This window comes from Ursus americanus, chromosome 4 (genome assembly GCF_024610735.1).
Source record: "Ursus americanus isolate L20-20 chromosome 4, mUrsAme1.1.p, whole genome shotgun sequence".
NCBI classification, from domain to species: domain Eukaryota; kingdom Metazoa; phylum Chordata; class Mammalia; order Carnivora; family Ursidae; genus Ursus; species Ursus americanus.
Genome location: NC_142130.1, coordinates 23,726,688 through 23,750,903, shown reverse-complemented (window position 1 = coordinate 23,750,903; position 24,216 = coordinate 23,726,688). Strand labels below are relative to the sequence as shown.

Sequence of the window (24,216 nt, the reverse complement as noted above, 5' to 3'; positions counted from 1 at the left end):
TTAGACTAGACAGAGTTTTCAAACTTACTACGCTTCAGAATCACATAAGGAGATTTAAAAAACAACAAACAAACAAACAAACAAACAAAATCTCACCTTATTTCCTGAACTCTACTCTTGCAGGCTGTTTCATTGGGCATAGAGAGAACCCTCCCCAGCTCAGCCCCCTCCAATCTGGGGCGGGAATTTGAGTGTAGGCCCGTAGCTCAAAATGTTTCACCATGGCAGTTTGACTCCTGTGGCCCCAGACTGGCAGCACCCACAGGCATCATTCCCCAGTACCCCAAGGCAGCTGGTCCTGGCCCAAACCCTGATAGAGCCATTTGCCCCAAGGGTCTGCAGTAAGCCGAGGAAGAAGAGGGTTCTGGGTGTGGCTAATCTAGCTGTTAGATCTGATATCCTGGCGTTGCCTGCATTATCACATTGGTGTCTAGTTCTAGGGAGGGGAATGAAGAGGATATTAACAGGGAGTTTGTCCAGGAAAAAATGACAGGGATAGACTCAGACCTGGGAATCCTGTCCAACGTAGCCTTTGGAAGGGAGAGCTCGGAGGCACATGGTCACAGTCTCTCTAACACTTTGAAGAATGGTCATGAGGAGAAAGAGTGGTAAGAGTCATCCTGAGCATCCCAAGAGGACGAATTCTGCCCCATGAGAGGAAATTACAATTTCCTAGATTTTAGTGGAATAGAAAATACTGTTCCTTTGATCAGAGGAGTCCAGTAAGAAAGGCACAGGTTTGGGAGGTATTGAACTTCCTGTCACTATAGGAATGCAAATACATGTTTGATATCTACTGTGGAAGATGTTGTAAAGGCAGCCTCAGACAAGGGCTGCATTCAATGACATTTAATATCCTGCTCAACCCTGAGTCGTGATGAAATCATTCGGCCAACCACCTCATTTTACAGATGAGGAACTAGAGGTCCAAGTAGAAGTCACCTGCTCAAGGTTCCAGAATAAGTCTTCAGGGCCTAGACGGTTCAGTCCCCCAACACCCAGTTCTGTGGTTCCTCTGCACCACGCTTTGCACCCCAGGGGCTGGCAATCTGCTGCAGACTTTTCCTTGTTTTCTTGCCCACCGTCCTTTCATCGCTCCCACCAGGGAACGAGTGCCCGGAGCCAGAGCCTCCTGTCCACGGGAAAATTGAGCCCCAGCAAACCACGTATTCCTTCAAAGACCAGGTGCTCATCAGCTGTGACACAGGCTACAAAGTGCTGAAGGTACAGTGTCCTGCTGGGGGAGGGAGAGCCACCGGGCCAGAGAAATGCTCCAGTGCCTCCCAAGACAGATGGGCTTCCAGAGCTTGTCATGGTCCCACCACAGTATTTGCTAACTTCCCCATAAACCTTCAATGTACTCCAGAAATTCCAGTCCTATGAAAATCCAGAGCATGCATCCCAGATTTTCAAATGGCACAGAAGTCTTCTATCAGAGCTTGGGCTGATTTGAATTTCAAAAACAAATCAAGATCCGTTCAGCCCTACAATCAGGACAAACAGCCTTAAGAAAGTTCATCAATCAGCCTTACTGGAGAGGACTGGGACAGGACATGGAGATTTTAGAAGTGGCAGACAGACATTGCTCGCTCTCCTAGGAGTCACCTGGCTAATTTAAAAATAATACAAAATCACCTCCCAGGCCCCTCACTTGGGAAGAATTAAAGCAGAATCTCTGGGGCGGGGTTGGTGATTGGTTTTTGTGTTATGTTACCCACGTGTGTCCAGTGTGAGCCACGCTAGAGGAATGCTCAAGGAATGGGTCTCCACGTGGGGTCCCCACCACAGCATCACATCACTTATTAGAAATGCAAACTGTGCTGTCCAAGCCAGGCCCTCTGAGTCAGAAACTCTGGGGGTGGGGCCCAGCAGTCTGCAAAAGATACTGATGCCTACTCATGTTTGAGAGTCACTGCTCTAGAACGGGAGGCAGGGGTACAGGTTTCCCCCTCTCAGACAGTTGTCCAAGCCCTTTCTCCCACACAGTCCTTGCCCCTCTCCAGAGTAGGAACGGGGACCATGAATTCAGCATCTCTCTTTTTCCTATTGTCAAGCTTGCCCTTGGAGGCCCGTGGTTGGAAAATCTCAGTCAAGGACAGCAGGGTTTGGAATTTGAGCTGGGAAACAACCACCAAGCCCACCCCTCCTCCTTCCTGACACATCTTCTTCATGTTTCTTCCTAGGATAATGTGGAGATGGATACATTCCAGATCGAGTGTCTGAAGGATGGGACATGGAGTAACAGGATTCCCACCTGTAAAAGTAAGAAAACAAAATTGGTCTATGATAAGGATAATGAGCTCCCCAGCACTGGTGGGCTCCAACCAGAGACCACACAAGGGTGAAAACCTGGCAGGTGCACTCAAAGAGGGGTAGGGACAGGAATTCAGCAAACACATGAGGGTTGGACCAAAAGGCTATTAATGTTTCTTTTGGCAATAAGACATTAGGATTCCAAAAGAAACTTCTTGTTGGTCCCAGGTTACTTCCTAAATACTAATATCACTTCTGCCTACAGACAGGTTGCCAGACTTGCTAAAGGAGTAGCTTGTAGCCGGGTTTGAAAGTAGTTCTGACAATTGCTAATTCAGGAAACTATTTCAGCACCAGTGCCCAGAGCTCAATGACCTTGACAGTCTCCATGTGGCCATCAGCCATACCCACCAAGATTTCTGGAACAGCTCGTGATTTAGGGCCTGTCAGAAAAGGCTGTGAGGTCAGCATAGTAGGCTTGTGTGAAGCAGGGGACACAGCTCCGCACTGGCTCTTGAGACCCAGAGTTCTTGCATCGGCTCTGCCCCTAACCCACCCTGCAACCACGGACAAGATCCTTCACCTCAAATGTAAAATAAAAAGTTGAACTAGCTTTACTACTCCAGAATATATTAAGGTGTTTCTCAAATAATGTAGTCCATATAAATCACTTAGTGAGCATTGTAAAAATATAGATTACCAGTCACCACCCTATCTCCCTATCCAGGTAGTTCTAGTACCTCGTAAAGTTACTAGACTTGTAAAGACCACAGTTTTAGGGAACTCATTATGGCAGCAGTGAGGAAGGGAGGTGTGGTGATGGGAAGGGAAGGAAGAGAAGGAGCTTTAGGATGGAGAGGTGAGAAGTCAAGAGTTAGGGTTGGTCCCACCTGGCCCCATTTCATGACTGCATATAAACTGTAGGGTAGTGTCCTCGTCCCTTCTTCTAAATGGCTCAAATTCCATTGGCAGGCTGATTCACTCCCACAGCCCCAGGGGGACACTGTCAGGGTGAACTCTCTTGAGGCAAATCCCAGGCAGAATTTTGGAGAATATTTCTTGCTTTTTAATTTTTCTTTTTTAACATGATGATGTGGCTTGAGTCAGAGCCCAGTGTGGGAAAGGGTCGCATCTTCTGGCTTCATCTTATGGATGCCAATAGGGGATTCAGATAGAAAAGACGAGGTCCAGAAATGGAGGAACTCAGATGCCAGGAGACACACCCATCACCTCCTCTGACACGTGGCCCACATGTAGTGCTGTGACTGAGTTCTGTGGGAAGCACTGTGCAGGGCAAAGCAAGGGGGCATTCTGAAGAAGGAGGGAAAAGAGAATGTGGTGTGTAGAGGACAGGATATTTTTAAAGTCAGGAAGTTCTAGATCAAATCTGGACTCAACCAGCTGAATGTCCCTAAGCAATGTACTCAGACTTTTGGCCTCAGTTCCCTGCATTCTTAATCCTTCGAAGGACCAATTGAGTTAATGAACATAATATATCTGTGGACCAACCAGGAATAAGCAAAAGCCCTATAAAAGCTTCTCTCTTGCCTCCTTCCTACCCACCCACACCAAACCTCCTCACTAGTCAGAGGTTTGGTTTCTCTCACTCATGCTTTTGGAAGGTAGAAAAGTTCAGTATAATTTTTTCCTCTAATAAAGCATGCACACTTTTTTTATTGTAACAGAAGTGCTGATAAGAGTTACACACTACTGTATTTGATGGTACCATTTTATGTGACTTATGTTGGTATACAAAAGAATGCCTGTCATTTTGTACTAAAGAAAAGAGGAATATTTTTTTTCTCCTGAATATGACCTGGTTCTCCCAGGATAGTCCGGATTAGATTATTAGAATCTCCATGCAGACATTCCTGGCATCTCTGCTTATTCACTGTGAGGGTTTTTACGAAGCATCTGTCTGCCCCAGGCATGTGCTGGGTCCTAAAAGAGGTGCAAAGATGAGCAAGACTGAGAAATGTCAAGTCCCTGGGTATTGTGGGGAAAGAGGTGGGGAATAAACAGGAAGTGTGCATGTGGAGTGAAGTCACTTGCACTGAAACAGGAAGTGGAAATTATGGGCTGTTGTCCCGACCCCGTCTCCACCTTGCCATGGTAACCCAAGACAAGTCCCACTCCACCCTGAATGCCATATGCCAAATGAAGGTTTGGGCCAGATGAATACAAAGCTCGCTCCAGGGGCAGAATGCTGTCATCCTCACGAGCCAGGGCTTATGACTGTGCAAATTCTCAGAATGGTACAAATTCTACAATCCCAAGCTGTCACCCACACTGGCTGTACATCAACTGCATTCTTAATCAGCCCGGTGGAGCAATTTCTGTATTTCCTGCATGCACTGTTTCTGCTTTGCTTGCTAATTTTTCTCTTTCTCTTCTTTTTCTCTCTCTCTCTCCTCCTCTCTCTGCTTCTTTCCTCTGCACCTCCTGACCCTTCTTTGATCTTCACCCTGGTGGCAGAAACCGAAATGGATGAGGAGAACGAACTCGGGTCAGAGCAAGAGACAGAGTGAATGACGGGAGCCCACAGAGTGCAGACGTCCAGGAATGGACCACTCACAAGACCCCTCCCCACCCTGCCAACACTCCATTTCCAATTTCTGTGCGGATTAGTATGGATGCTGAACCAGGCAACACAGTCAAGCAGTTGAAACTGCTGTGTAAAGGAGAACATTCTCCACTGGAGGGCTCACCCATCATTCAATCAGTACTCTGGAAAATAATGAAAAGACTAGGGGGATTTTTTTTTTTTAGCACCTCCAAGTGGACGGTACTCTTCTCAAAGGACAAATGACTTTGGTCCTAGAGACCCAAGATTTCATATACAACCACATGGCCCTAGGCTGACCAGGTCAAAGTGGGTCTTGGTTCCTAATCCACTCCACACTTGAAGTTGAAATGGGCCAGAAGGCCTGTGACTTGATGACTTTAATATTTTTATCTGTTGCTACTTTCTAACAACCATGAGTAGGTGAAACTAACAATAACTCATAGAGCATGGGTTTTTTAGGAAATCTAGATGTAGCCTCATCCACAAAAGTTTCTATGCCACCTGCGCCCAACACGGGGCCAAAAGTGCATTATCAGAGGTCCTTTCCTCTGGGCTGGAGCTTACAGATCCTGCATTTCTGAAAACTCCTTGATTAAAGGTTTCAAAAGATAGGTATCACACTCAAAAGCAGCAGTCCTCAGCTTTGGTGTCATGGGACATCACTGGGTCGCACGATAAAGGGCTCTGTAGCAGCAGCAGGAATCTCTGCTTCAGCCTGAACAAACCCAGAATAGACATATCAGAGAAACCCTGCATTACGCTGTGACTACTCAGTCTTTGTGGTGATGGAATGGGCTTTTGATGCGGGCAGAACCCTGCAAGTGTGGATAGCGGCAGGTGCATAGATCGTGGTGCCAGCCTAGGGCAGGGGTGTCCCTGAAAGCAGAGATGAGGTGGGCAGTAGAGAGGAGCATCAGTTCAAGCAATATGTTTAAGCCCCCAAAGTGTCACAGAGCTTGCACTCAGTGAGATAGAGGGAATCCTAATTGAGCCGGAAGATTTGATATGGGCCCCAATAAAGGCAATACCAGGCAACATAAGATAAATGCATCAGAGAGATGAACAGAGGCCTCTGTAAGGAGAAAGGAGGAGGCAGCTGTATCCAATTAGAAGACTGAGAAAAAACTTTCAAGAAGAAGCAGTGTTTGACCAAGGCCTCAAGGGCGGCCAGAGCATGGACCCCAGGGGTTCCCGTGTGGGGAAAGCAGGTGAGGGAGCGGCACAGTGAGGGGTCTGGGATGCTGGAGCACAGAGGCACCGAGGGCGGGGATGAAGAGGCCCTAAGGTAAGGGGCCGTCCCTGAGGCTGGAGGGCCGGGGGAGCCCATGGTGCATCATTCTCCAGGAAGCCCCGGATGGTGGCAGAGCACACTCAGGACAGCGCGTCAAGGAAGATGTGTCTGAAGGAAAATGTCAGCCAGATGTGACAGCAGAAACAGAGTGTGGGGTGTTTGATGAGGGAATGATGAGAAGGGGAGGCCAAGGGAATGGAAAACAGAAGGACATTTTGATTCCAGGATGTGGAAGTGGCCAGAGCGAGTGTTAGGGAAAGGATGAAACCCTTACTAAAGCAAGGAAGCTAGACCAGCCGAGGAAGTGGGCTCTGGGTGTAGCATCTTTGATTGTGTCAGGGCTCAAGGCCCCTCAGGAAGGGAAGTCAGAGGGACATGGCTGTTCACCTGCCACTGGAGACTTGGGAGTACAAGCATACCACCCCACTCACCATACCCAAGCTGAAGCAACCCTCTATCTGGCTCTAGGGCCAGCAAAGTTACTTCTCTGGAGTGATAGGAAAGCAGGCCCTCTACTCAGGAAATATCTCCCCACCCTTGCTGACCAAGTAACAGGTTCTCCATAGCCTGACCAGCTAGCCATGTCCAAGGCCAACCCTGCAATTCCCCTACCCACCCACCCCCTCACCCCCTGGGAGCTAGGTATTAGGTCGAGAGAATACTTCAGGCAAAATAAATTGCTAGACCAAAGTTAAGAGAGACAAGAGTAACACCAAGACAAGAGTAACTCCAGGCACCAGTCAACAGCATTTCCTAAAAAAGGAAGAAAAATCTGCTTTGAGATTTAGCAGGAAAATACATTTAAAACTGTGTTATGGCTTTGAATAATAGATATTATTGCCTCTTGTGATCCAGGGCTGACCCACACTCACACACAGTGGAAGAGGGTCTCCACTTTGGGGTGATCAAAACGAATGGGAATGATTTGTCCAAGGGGATTAGAGGTCAAGACAAAACCTTAACCAGTCCTCTTGGCTTTTGCCTCTCTGCTTTTACTCTCAGCCTTCACCCTTCTCCTCCACAATGCAGGGCCTTGAAGTCATCTCTGTTTTAGATTAGGTTACTCTTTATTCAATCAAAATGATGAATTTAGAGTTCTAAGCTTAAAAACAATAATTTCTGGGTAGCATCTCAGGGGCAAATTGCCCTCTCTCTGTTTCCCAAGGAGGGAGGACACGGGAAATTCTTCTCTTTGGAATGCTGTCCTCTGAAATTATCAGGAGATTCCTAGCTGATGTCTATCATTACCCAGTGAATATTGATTTTAAGCCATTTTAAGTAGAAAACAGATCCTTAAGAACTGTCAGTTGGTTTTCTTAAAAGAACACTGAGTTTAAAGTCAGGTCTAGTTTTCTGATTGTAACTCGCTGTGTGACCTTAGGCCAGTCAAGTCTCCTCTCTGGGCTCATCTGTAAAGTTAAAATGATATACTGGATTGTCTGCCTTCGGGTTCCTTATCAACAACAAAGTTCCATGATTCTTCTATGATTCTTTAATTCTGGCATAGGCTGTTAGAGCTAAGATGAAGATTTCCTTAGAAATGAGCACCACCCCCTAAAGGAAACTCCGGAAGAGGCCCTGACAAATTGGGGCCTCAGCCCATAACTTGGCTTCAGAGAGACTCATGCTGGACTCTGTGCTGGCAACTCCCCTAAGAACACCTCTGAGGAGCAGGCATCCTACAGCCAGGCGCAACATAGAGCCTCCAGCAACTGGAGAAAAGAAGCAGGTGAACAATGAAAATTTAGTCTACTCCGGGCCCCATCTCCCACCTTCTGTGACCAAGCAAGATGCCTACGGAGAGCCAGCAGGGTGGGATCCTGTACTCATGCAGAAGCTGCTTTCTTTCTGTTTGATTTTCGGGTTTTTGTGCCAAGCACCAATGTGAGCCCATTAACTGCTCTTACTCAGCATGTGGTCGGTCAGGAAGAACTGAAGATTCTCCAGTGCGTGTCAGCCAGAGTTTTTTTGCTGAGCAAGAGGCTTCATGCTTGGGCAGGAGAGACTAAGAGGATTGCACAATAGAACTGGAAGTCAAGGAAAGGACTATGTGGGGAAAAGTCTAGGGTCTGCTTAAGTCTCAGTAGTCCTGCCCCTGCCCTGGAGTTGACACCAGGCCAGGTGAGTTGGCCACATGGTAGTGCCACAGCAGATGGGAGAGACCCCAAAAGCAGTACGACCCATGGCTGCACAGGCACTGCACCATTCTCATAGACTATAGCGCTGCTTTTGCTCTCTGCAGGTATGTGCAGTGCACGAACTGCACATCTGTATGAGACAGACCCACCATATGGTCCCAAGAAGAAGAGTAAAGGTTAATTAAGGGGTGTTGCTCTCTTTTCTCAGTTGCAGACTGTGGAGCCCCAGCAGAGCTGAAACATGGGCTGATCACCTTCTCCACCAGGAACAACCTTACCACATATAAATCTGAGATCCAATACTCCTGCCAGCAGCCCTACTATAAGATGCTCCACAATATCACAGGTGAGCCCTCCGTGCTAAACCAGCCCACTCCCGCCTTATACCATTTGGGTCTCAGGGTTGGTGAGCAGCCAGACCACTGGCTGAAGTTTGGGAGAAATTGGGAGGAGAAACATTCGGGGGCATGCCTCACCTCTCCCTGCCTCAGGCTGACGTCCCAGGGGTTAGGCCACATGGCACGCCAGCACCCTCACATGCACACCTAGAGACCCTGGCAGAGAAGGAACCCTCAGGGAGATGGCAAAGCCCATCAGTTCTGCCTCTGCCACAGACTGGTACTAAGAAAATTCTTTCAATTTCTCTAAGCTTCCAAGTCCTCACTTTTCAAAAGAGAACAGCGGTATAATTCAGAGCTAATGTAAGACCCGGATGAGATGGTGGACACCAGTGTGGTTTCTTAAAGAGTTTATTAAATGGGGAAAGGAGGGAAGGCAAGTGTGCCACAGAGAACTGTGGGGGGTCTGGTGCCTGAGGGGGAGGAAGTGCCTGCTGGGGGAGGGGCCAGGCAGGGGAAGGAGAGGAGCCCCGGACAGGCAGGAGTCTGTGCAGAGCTTCAGGCACCCTGCTGGAGAGTGTGCTGTTTTTTAGGGTAATGGGGAGCCACTGGGGATTCTGAGCAGAAGGAAAGCATAGATTCCCATTTTAGAAAGATCCTTCAGTTTGCAGGGAGGGCTTGCTTAAAGAGAATGGCATCAGAGAGACCATTTGGAAGACTTGCAGTAGTTCACCATAGAAGAATTAAGAACCCAGATCTATTTTCTACAAATCAACCCTTTCTCCCTCTTTTCCCACCTTTTTTTTCACTCTCCCAGGTATATATACCTGTTCTGCCCAAGGAGTCTGGATGAATGAAGTTCTGGGGAGAAGCCAGCCCACATGTCTGCCAGGTACCTGACTCTCAAGTTCTCTGCCTCCAGGTCTCCCATCCAAGGTGCTCTGGCTGTTGATGGAGTGGGGATGGGGACCATGATGCTTTGGTTCTTTGTTTAAAAGATAGAGAAGCGCAGCCTCACACCTCTGCAAACCAGCCTCTATGTTTAGCCTGTGCTATCACATCGAGAGCCTTCCTGTCTCCTTTCTCTGCAGTTCTGCTCCTTTCCCACCAGGCTTTTCCTCCAACAGTTTGTGTGTGCACCTGCTGTGCACCAGGGAAATCAGGAAAGTGGCATCCTGTCCTCCAGTACTCACTGTGCTGGAGGAGATGAGCAACATAAGACAAATAACAGATAATTGTAAGACAGAGTAAGAAGTTCTTCCAAAGGGCAACCTGTTCAAGTCTTACTGCTACGACCCCATGGGTCACCTACTGACCCCACTTTAAAATGAAAAAAGAATTTAGTGGTAATAGAAAGTGTCACTATGCATAGCGATTTGGGGGACATTGTGTAGATATTTGCTTTAGCATTTAAAGTATGGCTGATTTACATTGCAATCATAGTGCACACTTATATTCAAATCAACTTACTAGAAAATTATAGCCTCAAATGCACACTGTAGGGTGAAATAAATAATCCACACCAAAAAAATTAATAGTCATGCACAGAAATTTATACTTGTAATAAAAGCAAGAATGGCAGAATTGATTTAATTAATCAAGCAGAATTAATTGAAAGATACAACCATTCAGGACAGCATTGAGAAGTGATGCTGATCCCATCTGCATGTTCGCTGAACAGCAGGAGCTTGGCAATATAGTTAAATGTCGGGTGGCATTTGTATTTTATGAATTAGAGCGTTGGGAAAACTAAGTGTGTTATCTGAATGGTACATTTTAGTAACCCTCAATATCCACTCAGTAAGCTTCTAGATGTTAGATTTAGACGTTAAAATGGAAAGACTATGGAGTCGTCTACCATTATCCTTAAGAACCAAAGAAAATGTTAGCATTCCATGTTGGCCATCACAGTTGTTATGAGATCCTAGAGAAGGAGGAATTCACTGCATGTGGTAGTCTGGGAGTGGAGAGGTGAGGACTGGTTAAGAAGAGTTTTTTCTCGTTTACTTGGGAGGGCTTTATGCCTAAGAAAGAACTTGAAGGAGGTGGAGCAGAGGAAAGGTCAACCCATTCATGCTCTGCTGATCCCCATCATCTCGTTTAGGCTTAGCCTGGAGCACACCCAGGGGCACAGTTGGCGAACCCTCAGAGAAGATGCAAAATGGTGGAGCTGTGGCAAACTGGAAAATCTAGTTCCCATTTTGCTAAAATACCATGTGGGCCAAAGGAAAAAGCATTTCAGGCAGATTCCATCCTGGGAAGCCATGTTGCAACCTCTGGAAGGGGAAGAGGCATTGAGCTGAGAGTCAGGGGCTTGGGTCCTAGTCCTGGTACTATCATTGTCTTATTGTGATCTTTGGTAAGTAATCTCACCTCTCTGAGGCTGGGATTCCATACCTCAGAAGTGAGGGAGCGGGACCAGGTAATCCATTATGTTCTATGACCCTTAACAGTCATCATCCTCTATATTTATACAAAACATCTTGGAGACAGGGAGTCATGAAATTCTTTTAATACCTGGTATTGGGAAGAACCATGCTTCACCATTGGACCATGCCAGAGAGTTCTAAATTCTTTCCTCCTAAAACACAAAAATTGAACATAGAAGCAAGCCAGAAAGGATAAAGGCATTTTATCTAGCATCATAATATCTACCTTTCCAAGGAACCGTATTGAGCAAATATTATTTACCCTTCATTTAATACGTGAGAAAACTGAGGATCAGTGAGGTGTAATGATTTGTCTAAGGCTACCCACCAAGTTAGGGGCAGAGCTGGAAGGTGAAGCCAAGACTTTGATATCAACACAAGCGATGCTGAGCCATTCTTGACTCTGATTGTGTTTCATGCCATCCTCATGGACCCAGAATTCTAGAATATCACATTTTTGTTTTAAGGGCCCTTCCTCAGTACCTCCAGTGCTCTAGAGCCCAAATCTGGCTTCACCACAGCTGAAGCTCTAGTTTTTCAAGAAGATTCCTTTGTTCCAGGAAAGACTGGATGAAGAATGATAGCAGCCAAAAAGAATGGCCTCATTTCAATGAGCTCTCTCAAGGCTTGTTACATCATTCCACCTCTTGAAAAGACAAAAGCATACCAAGAAGAAAAACAGACTTTAGTGGAGAAAATGAAGCAAGAGTTAGAAGAAAAGGGCTCTACTTCTGGCTCTGTCAGTAATGACTTTGAGTATGTCACTTGCCTTCTCTGAGCCTCGATTTCTGCATCTGTAAATTAGTGGTTCTCCAAGCTTCCCCAGCTCTGACATTGAAGAAAGGTACCATTCAGTGCTGGCTCTGTTGTAAGCATGGACTCAGCCACAGGCCAGGCCTTCTCCAGATCAGGGCCTTTCAGCACTCAATGAGCTGTTGTGAAGGGCCTGTCACAGATCGCCTTGAGATGTCACCTCATAGGCTGCGGCTTGTAACTGAAAGTCTGGCCTTCCACTCTGAAAGACCAGGCCACGGAGAGTTAGCAAAGGCCAGCTCACATCTGGCCTGGTGTGAATGACAGGGCACCTAAGGATCATGTAAGAAGCCTTTGGCACCAGGAAGAAGAACATCTGAAAAGCATTAGGTTGCTGAAAGCCTGACCTCCCAAAGTTGCCAAGAAAATTCAAATGATCCTTGGTCTTTAAAGGATCATTGAAAATGTCCAGGACCAAAGAGTGTAGCCTGGCCATTTGCAACCAGGAGGAAGCCCACGCTCTCACCAGGCTTACCTCCCAGGCCTAAGAACCCTGCTGGGAAGGCTCATGTGAGCTTGTTCTTAGCCAGCGGAGGAGTGGTACTGAAGACCCCTGCTCATGGGCCAAAGGCGTTTGGCCGCAGGAGGCTGGTGGTGCATGTGCATGCTCGGGGTACAACTCAGTGGAACGAAGTTTGATCAGACCTTTCTTCTTCCCCTGAAGGTACTACAGGGTTCCTGGGTGCAATGATGGGTGGCTCAGAGCAGGGCCTATGCATCATTGCTTGTAGATTATGCCACCTTTTCCTAACCCCGGATGCCCTGGGCACACATTTCCAGCATGAGTCCTTTAGGCCAAAGAAGAAAAAGTTGCAGAGCCCATGACCATGATTTGTATATGTAATGAGTCACTGTGGGATATAGGACAAGACATTGGTCTTAGAATCTAGTGAAGCCCTCTGCTAATGCCCCGGTTAACTTCATAGCCATGTGACCTTGGGTTAATTGCTTAACCTCTGGAGAATTTTACTCATCTATAAAATGGGGATGGCCAGGGAAAATGAAATAGAAATTGAGGGAATTTGGAATTTGAAAGATGCTCAGAGATCATATTGGCCAGTTGGCTCATTTAGCAGATCAAACATTTAAGTCCAGAGAGACAAATTTAGTTACCCAGAGTCTCATGGGACATAGGAGAGAAAAGCCAGGTCAAGGCTCTAGGTATCTCGGCTCCCAGTCCAGTGTTTGCTGTGACCTGTTAGATAGTCTTTTAGTTCCCTTCCATCTCTCAAAGCCCATGACCTATGGTTTCCGGAAGTTTACTAAGTATCCACAGCATGGGCCAGTTCTGAAATATGAGATCATCCAGACCAAAGTGACCTTGGCTGGAAAGGGTTCAGGATGGTGAAGGCCCATGCATGCGATGGCCTAGTCCATAGATGGCACTGGCTACGGAAGGGCCAGACCACACACAGGACAACTAGAAAGACTTAGGTCAAAGGTCACACCCGTCCAGAGCTCTCCTGGGCCACAGTGGCCCTTAGACGTAGAGTAGGGTGTCATGGTGGCGTAATCTACAGTGGATGAGATGTGAATTTCTTTTCACGGCTCTTCTCACATGGCTGATCTGACTGGTCTCTGTCTCTTGTCCCCATTCCCTCCTTCTCCTCACAGTGTGTGGTCAGCCCTCTCGCTCTCTGCCAAACCTGGTCAAGAGAATCATCGGGGGCCGGAATGCTGAGCCTGGCCTCTTTCCATGGCAGGCCCTGATAGTGGTGGAGGACACCTCGAGGGTGCCAAACGACAAGTGGTTTGGGAGTGGGGCCCTGCTCTCTGAGTCCTGGATCCTCACAGCTGCCCACGTGCTGCGCTCCCAGCGAAGAGACAACACAGTGATACCGGTCTCCAAGGAGCATGTCACCGTCTACCTGGGCCTGCATGACGTGCGGGACAAATCAGGGGCTGTCAACAGCTCCGCAGCGCAAGTGGTGCTCCACCCCGACTTCAATATCCAGAACTACAACCATGACATAGCTCTGGTACGGCTGCGGGAGCCTGTGCCCCTGGGCCCCCACGTCATGCCCATCTGCCTGCCCAGTCCTGAGCCCGAAGGCCCAGAGCCCCACATGCTGGGCTTGGTAGCTGGCTGGGGTATCTCCAATCCCAATGTGACAGTGGATGAGATCATCAGCAGCGGCACGCGGACCTTGTCAGATGTCCTGCAGTACGTCAAGTTACCCGTGGTGCCATACGCGGAGTGCAAAACCAGCTACGAGTCCCGGTCGGGGAACTACAGCGTCACGGAAAACATGTTCTGTGCCGGCTACTATGAGGGGGGCAAGGACACGTGCCTCGGCGACAGCGGTGGGGCCTTTGTCATTCTGGATGACTCAAGCCAGCGCTGGGTGGCCCTAGGCCTGGTGTCTTGGGGGGGGCCCGAAGAATGTGGCAGCAAGCAAGTCTACGGGGTCTACACGAAGGTCTCCAACTATGTGGACTGGGTGTGGGAGCAGATGGGCTCCCCACAAGGTCTGGGGGAGCTCCAGGTGGAACGGTGAGCTGACCGCTGTCCTCAGGGCCTGCCCGCCCTCCCCCAGCCCGAGCGAGGCTGTATACACTTCCAGTGGCACACTCCAAGTTACTCACCAGACCAAATGGAATGGAACATGCTGTTCCCATCCTCCCAAGACAGCCCCTGGGGCTCTGAGAGGCAGCCGTGTGGTACAGGAGAAAGGCTGTACACAAGAGGCCTGGGTCCACGGCCCTGAGCAAGCCCCTTCCCCTCTGTAGGCCTCACTCTCTCTCCCCCGCAGTACAATGAGGGAGCTAGCCCTCTGGCCAATCCCAGCACTCCTCTCCAGGAGGCCGTAGCCCGGGGGCCTTACGCACTCCTACTCACTTATCAAACCCTTCGGTCCCACCGTTGGTGTGCCTGAGCTTGGACTTGATTGTTAGAAAATCTTCCCTTATATCGAGCTGAATGCTGAGTCCATGCATTTTTCCAGATCGGCGCTCGGCACAGGCAAGTCTGGTCCCTTCTAGGGGGAAAGCGCTCAGACTTGAGGAGACAGGGATCTGACCTCCAAGGCCCTATCTCCTAGTGTGGTGTCTCGGGGTACTTTTGTCCCTTGGCTTTCTCTCCCAAGAGCTTCTTGTAGTCCAAGCCTATCCCTGTGTTCTCTATTAAAGGAAATCTCTCTATTAAAGGATAAAGAGAAAGCTGGGAAGGTTCGTGGTGACTAGGGGGAGGAGAATATCCGTAGGAGGCTCCCCATCCCTGATAACTTCCTATTGTCGATTCTGAACACACCATTTAGAGTCAAATGTCACTCTCCAATACCAGCTGACAGCACAGGTGTCCACACCTGCCGCTCCAGATAAGCATGAGGCAAATGTCCAGCTTTGAAGTGTATCATCTGAAAAGGCCACCTGAGCCCCAGCCCCTGGCGCAGAGACTCAACTGGATTGCCTGGAAAAAGAGAAGGCCCACACGGTGCCCCGCTGTGCTTCTGGGCAGGAAAAGGGAAGAAGGAGTGGGCTCAGGACATCAGGAGTCTGGTGTGCCCACAGTCTGAGCTCCTCAGAGGACCCACCTGGCACGGATGTTCAGAGGGATCCATTCCTCAGTTTTCCAGGAGCCAGACAAGGGAAGCAGAGGCTTGCCCGTGAAAGGCAAGGAAAAGAGACACTGCTGAGAGTGCTGGGTTCGAGGCTCAGCTCTGCCCCTAAGCGGCTCTATGACCTCCCACAAATCACTTTCCCTTTGTGGGCCTCAGTTTCCCCATCTGTAAAAGGAAGACACTAGATCCCCCTCAGCGTCCTTCCAACTCTAGCATTCAGTCTTTCAATTGCCAGCAGCCTCTCCCTGAGCCTCACAGGCTTGATTGTGTTCCTCCTCCCCAGAGCCTACCGTTCTGGGGGTTCTCCAGCAGAGAAAGGCAGCCAGAGAAGTCCCTGAGAGGGATTCCAAGAAAACACTTGGGAAGTGTCCACTTTTCCAGCTGGTTCATGAAAGCACACTCCTATGTCTATGAACAGCACGTGTAGAGGGTGCTGTCCTTTGTCTATTTTATATCACAGGCTTCACTACTCTGCCAGGCTCCTCTGCACGCTGGTTCTCCTGTCAGGGGTCTAAAGCGGAAATAAACTCTCTGTGGATAACCAACAGCCTTCATTCTGGGGTTTGATGATTGTTGATGCTTGTTTATTTTGGCTTTTTGAAGAGAGACTGGCCCCTTGTTAAGCTCCTATCTCTCCCGTTACAGAGACAGTACAACTTTTGTCATCTGGACCTCATCCAAGAAGGGGTAATGAGGAATGGAGTCAGTTATGGACGTGTGACCCCTGAGGTCACGCGTGCCTTCACTGAAGTGCCTGCCATTTAAGTCCTGGACTTCAAAGAGCCCAAACTAGCATGCAAGACAGGGCCCCATGCACATAGGTCTCACACAGGTGGAAGCCATCAGGTGTCCTAAGAGGAGTAGAGATGGCAGCACGGTGGGCGCTTAGAGGCGGGAGAGAGTCACAGGGCCATCGGGGATCTGGAGAGCTTTGCAAAGAGGCTTCAAAGAAGGCACCAGGAGCCAGGAGACAAGGGCCAGGGCAGGTGAAGACCAAGCAGGGAAGCGTGTGTGAGCGGAGCAGGAGCAGCGGGGAGTCTCGAAGGCCATGCACAGTGTTTGCGCTCTGTCCTGCAACCAGTGATTCTCCAAGTGGGAGTATGTCAGAATCACCTGGAGTGCTTGTCAGACATGCAGGGTCTCATCCGCAGGGAATTCTGAATGAGCAGGCCTGAGGGTGGGCAGCAGGGTGTGGGAAGTGGGGGGAAGCTGCTGCAAGCACCCTGGAGAGAGATGGTGAAAACCCCCCAGACCTAGGGCAAAGCCGGTGCAGACGTGGGGGCAGGAGGAGTTTACAACATCCAAGTGGTGTTTCAGCGGGGCTTGGTGTATAGGAATCCTGGGAAATGGTGCAGGCGTGGGGCAAAGGGTGGGGGGTGGGGGGCAAGGGGCACAGCTACCCTGTTAGCGAGGCCTCTCCGTGGATAAGCTCATGGTTTGCCTTTGTTTGGGGTTAGTATTGTAATGAAAACATCACATTGTTTATACTACCGAGAACTAAAAGAACCCTAAATTGTGCTTGACGTTTTACATGTAGCTGGTCTTGAGGATTATCTGTCCTGGGTTCTACTGTGTTTCAGGTTCTTCCTTTCCTCTTGATATTTATGTTGTGATGTACTGAGACACTGAGGTACCATGAGGTTCCATGGAAAGCACCCTGTGACATGGCGTGGAGGAGATGCAATACTCTCTGCTTCTCCTGGTGATTTTTTACCAGCTTAGGGGCTGATTGAATACGGGGACGGAAGGAAACGGAGGCAACCAGGATGCTGTCTATGCGGGCATTAACAGACATCTGGAATGTCAGAGGGGAGAAGGTCATGAGCAATCAGCTGGAGATGTAAGGAAGGAAGAGCAAGAAAGGAACTGCTCAGAGGACAGGGCAGGTCAGAGACATGGATATGAAATCCATCAGGGTAGAGGATAGGTAGTAGGGGGGCACAGGAGGAGACTGGTATTATCTACCACGAGTGTGCAGAATAGTGAGCCAAGGACTGATCAAGGGGACCCCAGCATGGAAGGCATGGAGAGAAGAGAAACCTCAAGAAAGAGACCAAAAAGGGGTCAGAAACACAGGAAGAAAAGTGCTTCAGAAGCCAAAGAGGGAGCATGAGGAGGGGTAAAGTAGCCAAGAGTGCCAATGTCACAGGGCACTCTAGAGGACAGTCTCCAGGCAGGACATTCCCCAGTGACAAGGATCCAGCCTCTACTGTCAACTCTGAGAGAATCCAGGAAGCAGGCCCCTGCTGTATTTAAAGGCCCCAGCTCCTCCTTCCTCCTCCTCCTCTTTCCCCTCTTCCCCCCCCCCCCGCCTCCTCCTCGCCTTCCCCCTCCTTCTTTCTTCTCCACCTCCTCCAACTTCTCCTCCTTCTCCTCTCCCACTTTCTCCTCTTCTCTCCCTCTCTCTCCCCTCCCTCCCTCCTTTCCTCCCTGTGTCCAGACCTCTCCTAGGTTTCATCTCTCTCCTGAGGCAGGAAACTATCCTTACATCCTCCTTTTTCTATGACTTAGTAAAAATCATATTATGGTATGCTTAGTTCTCTGGGTTTTGGCTCCTTGAAACCTACAAATCTTTTACCACAATCCCTGACTCTTCCAATGAAAATTTGCACTTCCAACTTTGGTTTCTGCTTTGCTCTTTCAAAACTCAAAGTTGTATCCAGCCTCATCTAAAACAAAGGATACTCCAGCTTTAATAATAGGGAGCCAGAGGGCAAGGGGAATTCCTGGAAATGAAGAATACATGAGAGGAAATTTCAAATAGTATCTTCCTACACATGTAACTATCATTGTTGAAGTCCCATGCATGAGCCCAGAGCCATTCTACCTCCATCTATGATTGTGGATCTGTTCAATGTCCAAACACCTACTTTATTTCCAAGAGTGTGCAGAGCCTGGCAATTCTCCTCCCAAATCCACCTCCAAAGGAGAGGGAAGGATGTGGAGACCGAGTGTCCAGAAGCTTGGCTATGGAAAGGAGGAGAAGGAGAGACTATGGAATGAATGAGAAGCCAGGAAAACAGAAGCGTGGTTTTAGAGTAAGAAAACTTGGCCATGTTTTGGAGGCATAGGCAAAAGAGAGATTCAAGATACCAGAGAGGGGTGAGAATCCCCCTAGTCAGGTACCCAGGAATATGGAAGTGAGGAGATCCAGAGTCCAGAATTGCTTCTGAAGAGAAAAAAGTTTACAGAGGAGGCAGATGGAGAGAGGATGCTTGGGGGAGCTCCCACCCAGTGGGCTCTGAGATTCTACTGGGAATGGGGACAGGACATCACTGGGGCAGTGGCCAAGGGCTTGTAGAATGAAGCTACTGGGAGATGCTGAAGATGCCTCCCAGCCCTACTCAGCAGCTTGGTGGCAGCTACAAAGAAGGCAGATGGTTACCTGGATCAGGCTTAGGGTATGAGGGCTTTCATACATAGATAAGAGTTAGCGGTGCTGGCCAGGGTAGGAAAAGCTCAGAAGTCAGGAGACCTAGAATGAGTCTCGCCACTAACTCATAGAGTAACTTTTGGCAAGTTAATTCCCTTCTTAGGGATCAGCTTCCTTAGTTCTATGATGAGAGGGATAGACTAGATGGTCTCCAAAAGCTGTTCAGCTATAAGGTGCTGTATGTCTGTGTCTGTAAATCCAAGTCAGTGGAAACAATATGGAGCAGGCAGACACTTGTAGGGGTCTTCAACCCCCCAAGGCTCTGAAGAAGGGCTTCTCTGAGAAAAGATCCCTGTGAATAGAGCATGAAAATTCTTTATTAGTCAGGACTCTTTCATTCATGTGAAAGAAACCCAAAGCAAACAGCTTACAGAAGGAAAAGAGAGAGAGAGAATTAAAGACTCACATAGCTGAAAAGTCCATATCATAAGGCTTCAGGTATGGTTAGATCAAGGATCTCAAATATCAGGATACAATCTCCCTCTTTCTTCACTCTTCATCATCTAGACCAACTTTTTTCCATTAGGAACATCATTCTCAGAAGACTCTCCATGAAGTGATCATTGGCAGATCTTGGCTTATAGTCAGCAGCTTAGCAACCCCAACAGGAAAGCCCTTCTCTTCTTTAATATGGTTAGCAAAATTCCTAAGGCAGACCTTCATTGGGCTGGCCCCAGTTATATTCCCATCTCTAAGCAATCGTCCCCAGAAGATGGGAGGATTTAATTCATCAGATCTCAGTCACATTCCTACCTATAGAATGAGAGGTAAGATCATTCAAACTCAGGACATATGGACTAAGAATGGAGGAAAAGTGAACCCCAGAGGAAAATTGGGGTGCTGCTACTTAAAAGAGCAATGAATGCTAAGAAAACAAAAATAACAGATGTTCCTAAGAGAGGGTGTTGAGGGATGCCTGGGTGGATCAGTTCATTAAGCATCTGCCTTCAGCTCAGGTCATGATCCCAGGGTCCTGGGATCCAGTCCCACATCAGGCTCCTTGCTCAAATAAATAAATAAATAAATAAATAAATAAATAAATAAATAAAAAGAGAGGGTGTTGAGCTGGTAGCTCTGGCAAAGAGCAAGATGAAGACCAGAGTATGATCTGTCCCTCCCTCCTTTGGCTGCAGTGTGTGGGGTCCCCAAGTTCTCCCGGAAGCTGATGGCCAGGATCTTCAATGGACGCCCAGCCCAGAAAGGCACCACCCCCTGGATTGCCATGCTGTCATACCCAAATGAGCAGCCCTTCTGTGGGGGCTCCCTTCTAGGTAAGGAGATGTGGATAGGGTGTGGGACCCAGGATCAGTGGGCAGGGTGAAAGCAAAAGAACCCAAACCTCTTCCTGGAGACTGACCAAGATCTCTTCACTGAGAATCACTGTCCACACTAGTAGTGAGACCCAGAAGGACAGTGTGGTAGGAAGAGCCCTTAACTGGAGCTAGGAGACATGTGTTCCTGCTCTAGCTTACTTGTCAGTCAACAAACACCTGTGAAGTCCTGGTCCATCTTGGGCACTGGGAAGGACTAAGTCGAGGAGTCAGACCCTCAAACATTGATTACAAGGCACTCATGTGAAGCTCAAAGGCAAGGTGTGCCTGGGCTCTGGGACCAGGAAGGAAGCTCACTGTGGAGAAGTCAGGGAAGGGAGATTTACAAAGGCCCTGAACGCCATACTTAGGAATTTAGATCTATCCTGAAAGCTGCCGCAGATTCATAAGGATGTTCCCTCCAGGGGCAACACAGATTGAAAGGAGAGGGATGTCAGTGAGGTGGCTATTGTAATTGTGGGGAGGGAAGCCATTAGCCTCAGAATAAGGACAGAGGACAGGGGATGGCAATAAAGCAGATTCAAAAGCATTAGGAAATAGGATTGTCAGGATTTTGCAATGGAGTGAATGTGGGTGGGAGTGGGAGCAAGGGTGGGAAAAAAATGGTTGACGGCTCTTCCTGCCACAGTTTGGTCCCAATGATCAAAGGTCCATTCCAGCTCTGCCGTCATAGGGAAAAACTGATAGCAGCTTAGAGACCCTGGCCAGTTCCTGGTCTGATCTCATCACAGAGGAAGAAGGCCCGGATGGGTCCACATCTGCCTGGGTAGCCCCCAGACTGCCAGGCTCGCCTCTCACTCAATCACCTCCCTAACAGTGGAGTGGGGGTGGGGGGGGGACAGCTCCATGCTAGATCAGTGCTTTCAAACTTTAATAGTAGGAGTAGGAATTACTTGGGGGTCTTGTTAAAATCTCCAGATTTTACCACCAAATGCAGATTCTCTTTCAATAGATCTGAGGCAGAGCCTGAGAGTCTGCATTTCTACCCGGATGAGGATGATGCCAATGGTCCAGGGACCACAAGGCCTGAAGCGTGGCCAGTGAGCCCAGGGTCTTCTGTGGACCCACTTTGGGCTGTCTGGAGCTCACCAAGCCCACAGGTTTAAGGGAGCCCTAAAACCCTGTTTAAAGATGTCCAATCTTGGCCTCTTGGTTAGAATAGGCAGATGAAATCAGATTTAACTCTTCATCTTAGGATCAGGGTTATAGGAGTGTCTAACTTGAGGCTCTGAAACACATCGGAAAAGGGCAACCTGAGGTGGTCTGAAGCAATGAGTGGCAGGATGGGACAGTGCATGGCAGTGTGTATTTACGATTCTGTTCTCAGGCTCCAGCTGGATCGTGACTGCGGCTCACTGCCTCCACCAGTCCCTTGATCCAGATTACCCAGCCCTACATGACTCAGACCTGCTCAAACCTTCTGACTTCAAAATTATCATGGGTGAGTGAAGGGCAGGCTGACTCCTGGAGCCAACAGTGGTTCTGGGCATGGGTTGTGTCCTCTTGCTCGCTTATCAGGCAGGACACCCGGGTTGAAGAATGAGCTGGAACTGGAGTCCAGGGGCCTGAGTCCAAGCCCAAGGCTATGATTTTCAGGTTCTGAGACCACGAGCAAGTCACTGAAGTCGAGGCCTCTGTTTTTATAATAGTAAAATAAAGAGCCCAGTCTAGATCATTCTAAAGACACTTCAGGTCTCTAGAAATCCATGGTTTCAAGTAAGTCATACCCAGACAGTCCAAACTTACCTTCTCTTTTGTAAAGTCTAGACCATCAGCTGATTCAGTCTGGTTCAGCACATATTTGCCTACAGACTCTACGCCAGGATCTAAGAACACAACGTAATTAAGACCTAGTCCCTACCCTCAAGGAACTTACAGCCTAATAAAGGAATAAAATATGGAGACCTCTAGTATGCGATAGGAAGCAGTAAGTCCTATAGGAGAGGAACAGAGAAGGTGCCATGGGAATTCACAAGGAAGAGACTTGTAACTGAAGAATCTACCTCGAGAATTGGGGAGGCTTCCTGGGGGAGGGGACACGTGACCTGGGCACTGAGGTGTGATGATATGGCTTGAACACATGGCAGTGAGCATCAGAATGAGTACTATAAGGCCATGGGTTCAGCTCAAGAAGAAAGACAGAGGTGGGAGCCAGTGGGAATACTTGGGGAAGGGCAGGTAGGGTGGGACAGCTGGGAAAAGGGGAGTGGGGGGGGCAGCAAAAGGGTTAAAGGCTGAAAACAGACCCAATGGGATAGCGGGCCACAGGGAACAAGGTGGGATCTTACCCTCCATGCCTGTATTATCCCCATGCCTCGTGTGCTTCTCTTGCCCAGGCAAGCACTGGAGACACCGGTCAGATGGGAATGAACAGCATCTCAGGGTCAAACGCGTCTTCCTCCATCCCCTGTACGACCCCAACACATTTGAGAATGACATGGCTCTGGTGGAGCTGCTGGAGAGCGCAGTGCTGAGCGACTTCGTGATGCCCATCTGTCTGCCCCAGGGGCCCCCCCAGGAAGGTACTCTGCCCCAGCCCGAACCCCACCCCTGCAGAGCTGCAGGGGCCTCCATGGGCATGTCCCCCCACACCCGTGAGGCTCTGGTGCCAACGGGGCCAGCTGCCAGCGTCTGCGGGATCCCTCGGCTGCCTCCCCTCCAACAGCTAAGTCAGAAGCGGATCCAAGCAGCACGCAGTGAACAGGCAGGCTGGAGCGGTACTCGAAGGACTGAATCAGTCAGGGTCCAGAGGAGAAACCGAAACCAGGCGGGTCATTGCAAGAGGGAGACTTTAATCCGGGGCATTGGAGGACTAGGGCAGGAAAGGGTAAGGTAGGTAGTACCCGCAGGAAAAAAAATCACCCCTCCTCGGGCCGGGGGAACAAAGGGGAGAGGATGGAGTCATAGAACCTAGAAGCTTGGGAAAGGGACTCAGAAGCCTGCGGAGGGCCTCGTGCCCATGTGCTGGGGCAATAGCTGGGACCAGGCGCCCGGGCTCGGGCAGTGCCAACAGGAACAGTGAGCCTTCCAGGAAGCGCCCCCCATTTTTGGGAGCCCCCCACCCCAACAGAGCAGAACTGCCACTTCAGAGTCTCACCTGCAGCATCACCAAGTGGAGCAAAGAGTAGGTTTAGAGCTGAAGGACAACAGCTGAATCACCAGCACAGGTTCAAAACCCTGTCCTGCCACTTCCCAATTGGGGGACCTCGAGGAAGTATCTGAACCTCAAGGCCCTTACCCCGACACTGAAGATAGCACCCTCTAGGTTGGCTGTGATATTTACATGAAATAATACAGTCAAACATACCGGCCTCTTTTCCATCTTGTTCTGAACTCAGTGGGGCCGCGTCATAGCTAACCCTCTTGTGTGCCCACAAGTGACAAACACTGGCTGAGTAGAGCTGAGCCAACAGGAAAGGCACAGGTGTGGGTCTGACTTAGCAGACACTGTGTGCCCACGGCGTGCAGGTGCTCTACTTTCACTAATGTATTTACTACCTATAAAAGCCTTGTGAGGGGTGTTGTAGTCCCATTTTCCAGGTGAGAAAACGGAGGTCTAGCAACGTGAGGTGACTTACCCAAGGTACAGCTTGGAAGCATAGCTGGGGCTGGAGGCCAGGTTGTCCCACGTAACCCCCAAATGCTGTTTTCAGGAGCCAGACTCTTTTTCAAATGAAGAAATGATTGCTCTGTCAGTGTTCAACCCATTTCCACCTTGTCCCCACATCTGCCAACTTCACAGACTTCTAGGATATCAGAGCTGGGAGAGGTTGGAGAGAATCCCAAGCCAGCCTCTTCCTTTTATGGTTTATGGATAGGGAAGCTGGGGCTCAGCAGGGCAGAGAGGGGTGGAGGCTGGCTGAAGGCAGCATAGCGCATTGTGGACCAGGCTGAACTTTACATTTTTCACCGTTATTGCTTGAGCACCTCCTACGTGCCCGTGCTACTGCAGGCATGGGGCTAGAGCAGCGGACAGGTGGCTGAGACGGCCGCCTCTGCGCAGCCTAGCTTCCGTGCTAGGTGGGAGCGGGAGTCAATGAGCACCCAATCAGCCAGCTAATGAC

At 49.2% G+C, this 24,216-nt stretch overlaps 1 protein-coding gene across 4 annotated transcripts in view; it reads left to right on the top strand.

Moving 5' to 3' along the window:
* The window catches only part of MASP1 (MBL associated serine protease 1), a 63,880-nt gene that overhangs the window by 34,076 nt on the left and 5,588 nt on the right, over positions 1 to 24,216 (top strand). For 2 of the 4 annotated variants that reach the window (XM_087861484.1, XM_045811234.2), the window contains 5 exons: positions 1,106 to 1,224; positions 2,184 to 2,262; positions 8,457 to 8,594; positions 9,404 to 9,478; positions 13,443 to 15,935. In XM_087861484.1, the coding sequence (XP_087717610.1) occupies positions 1,106 to 1,224; positions 2,184 to 2,262; positions 8,457 to 8,594; positions 9,404 to 9,478; positions 13,443 to 14,326 (1,295 nt within the window). In that variant the 3' untranslated portion in view covers positions 14,327 to 15,935. Of the gene's footprint in view, positions 1 to 1,105; positions 1,225 to 2,183; positions 2,263 to 4,728; positions 8,229 to 8,456; positions 8,595 to 9,403; positions 9,479 to 13,442; positions 15,936 to 19,954; positions 20,093 to 21,479; positions 21,594 to 22,488; positions 22,675 to 24,216 lie in introns of those variants that run through there. The other 2 variants (XM_045811235.2, XM_045811236.2) reach the window with 2 other exon arrangements.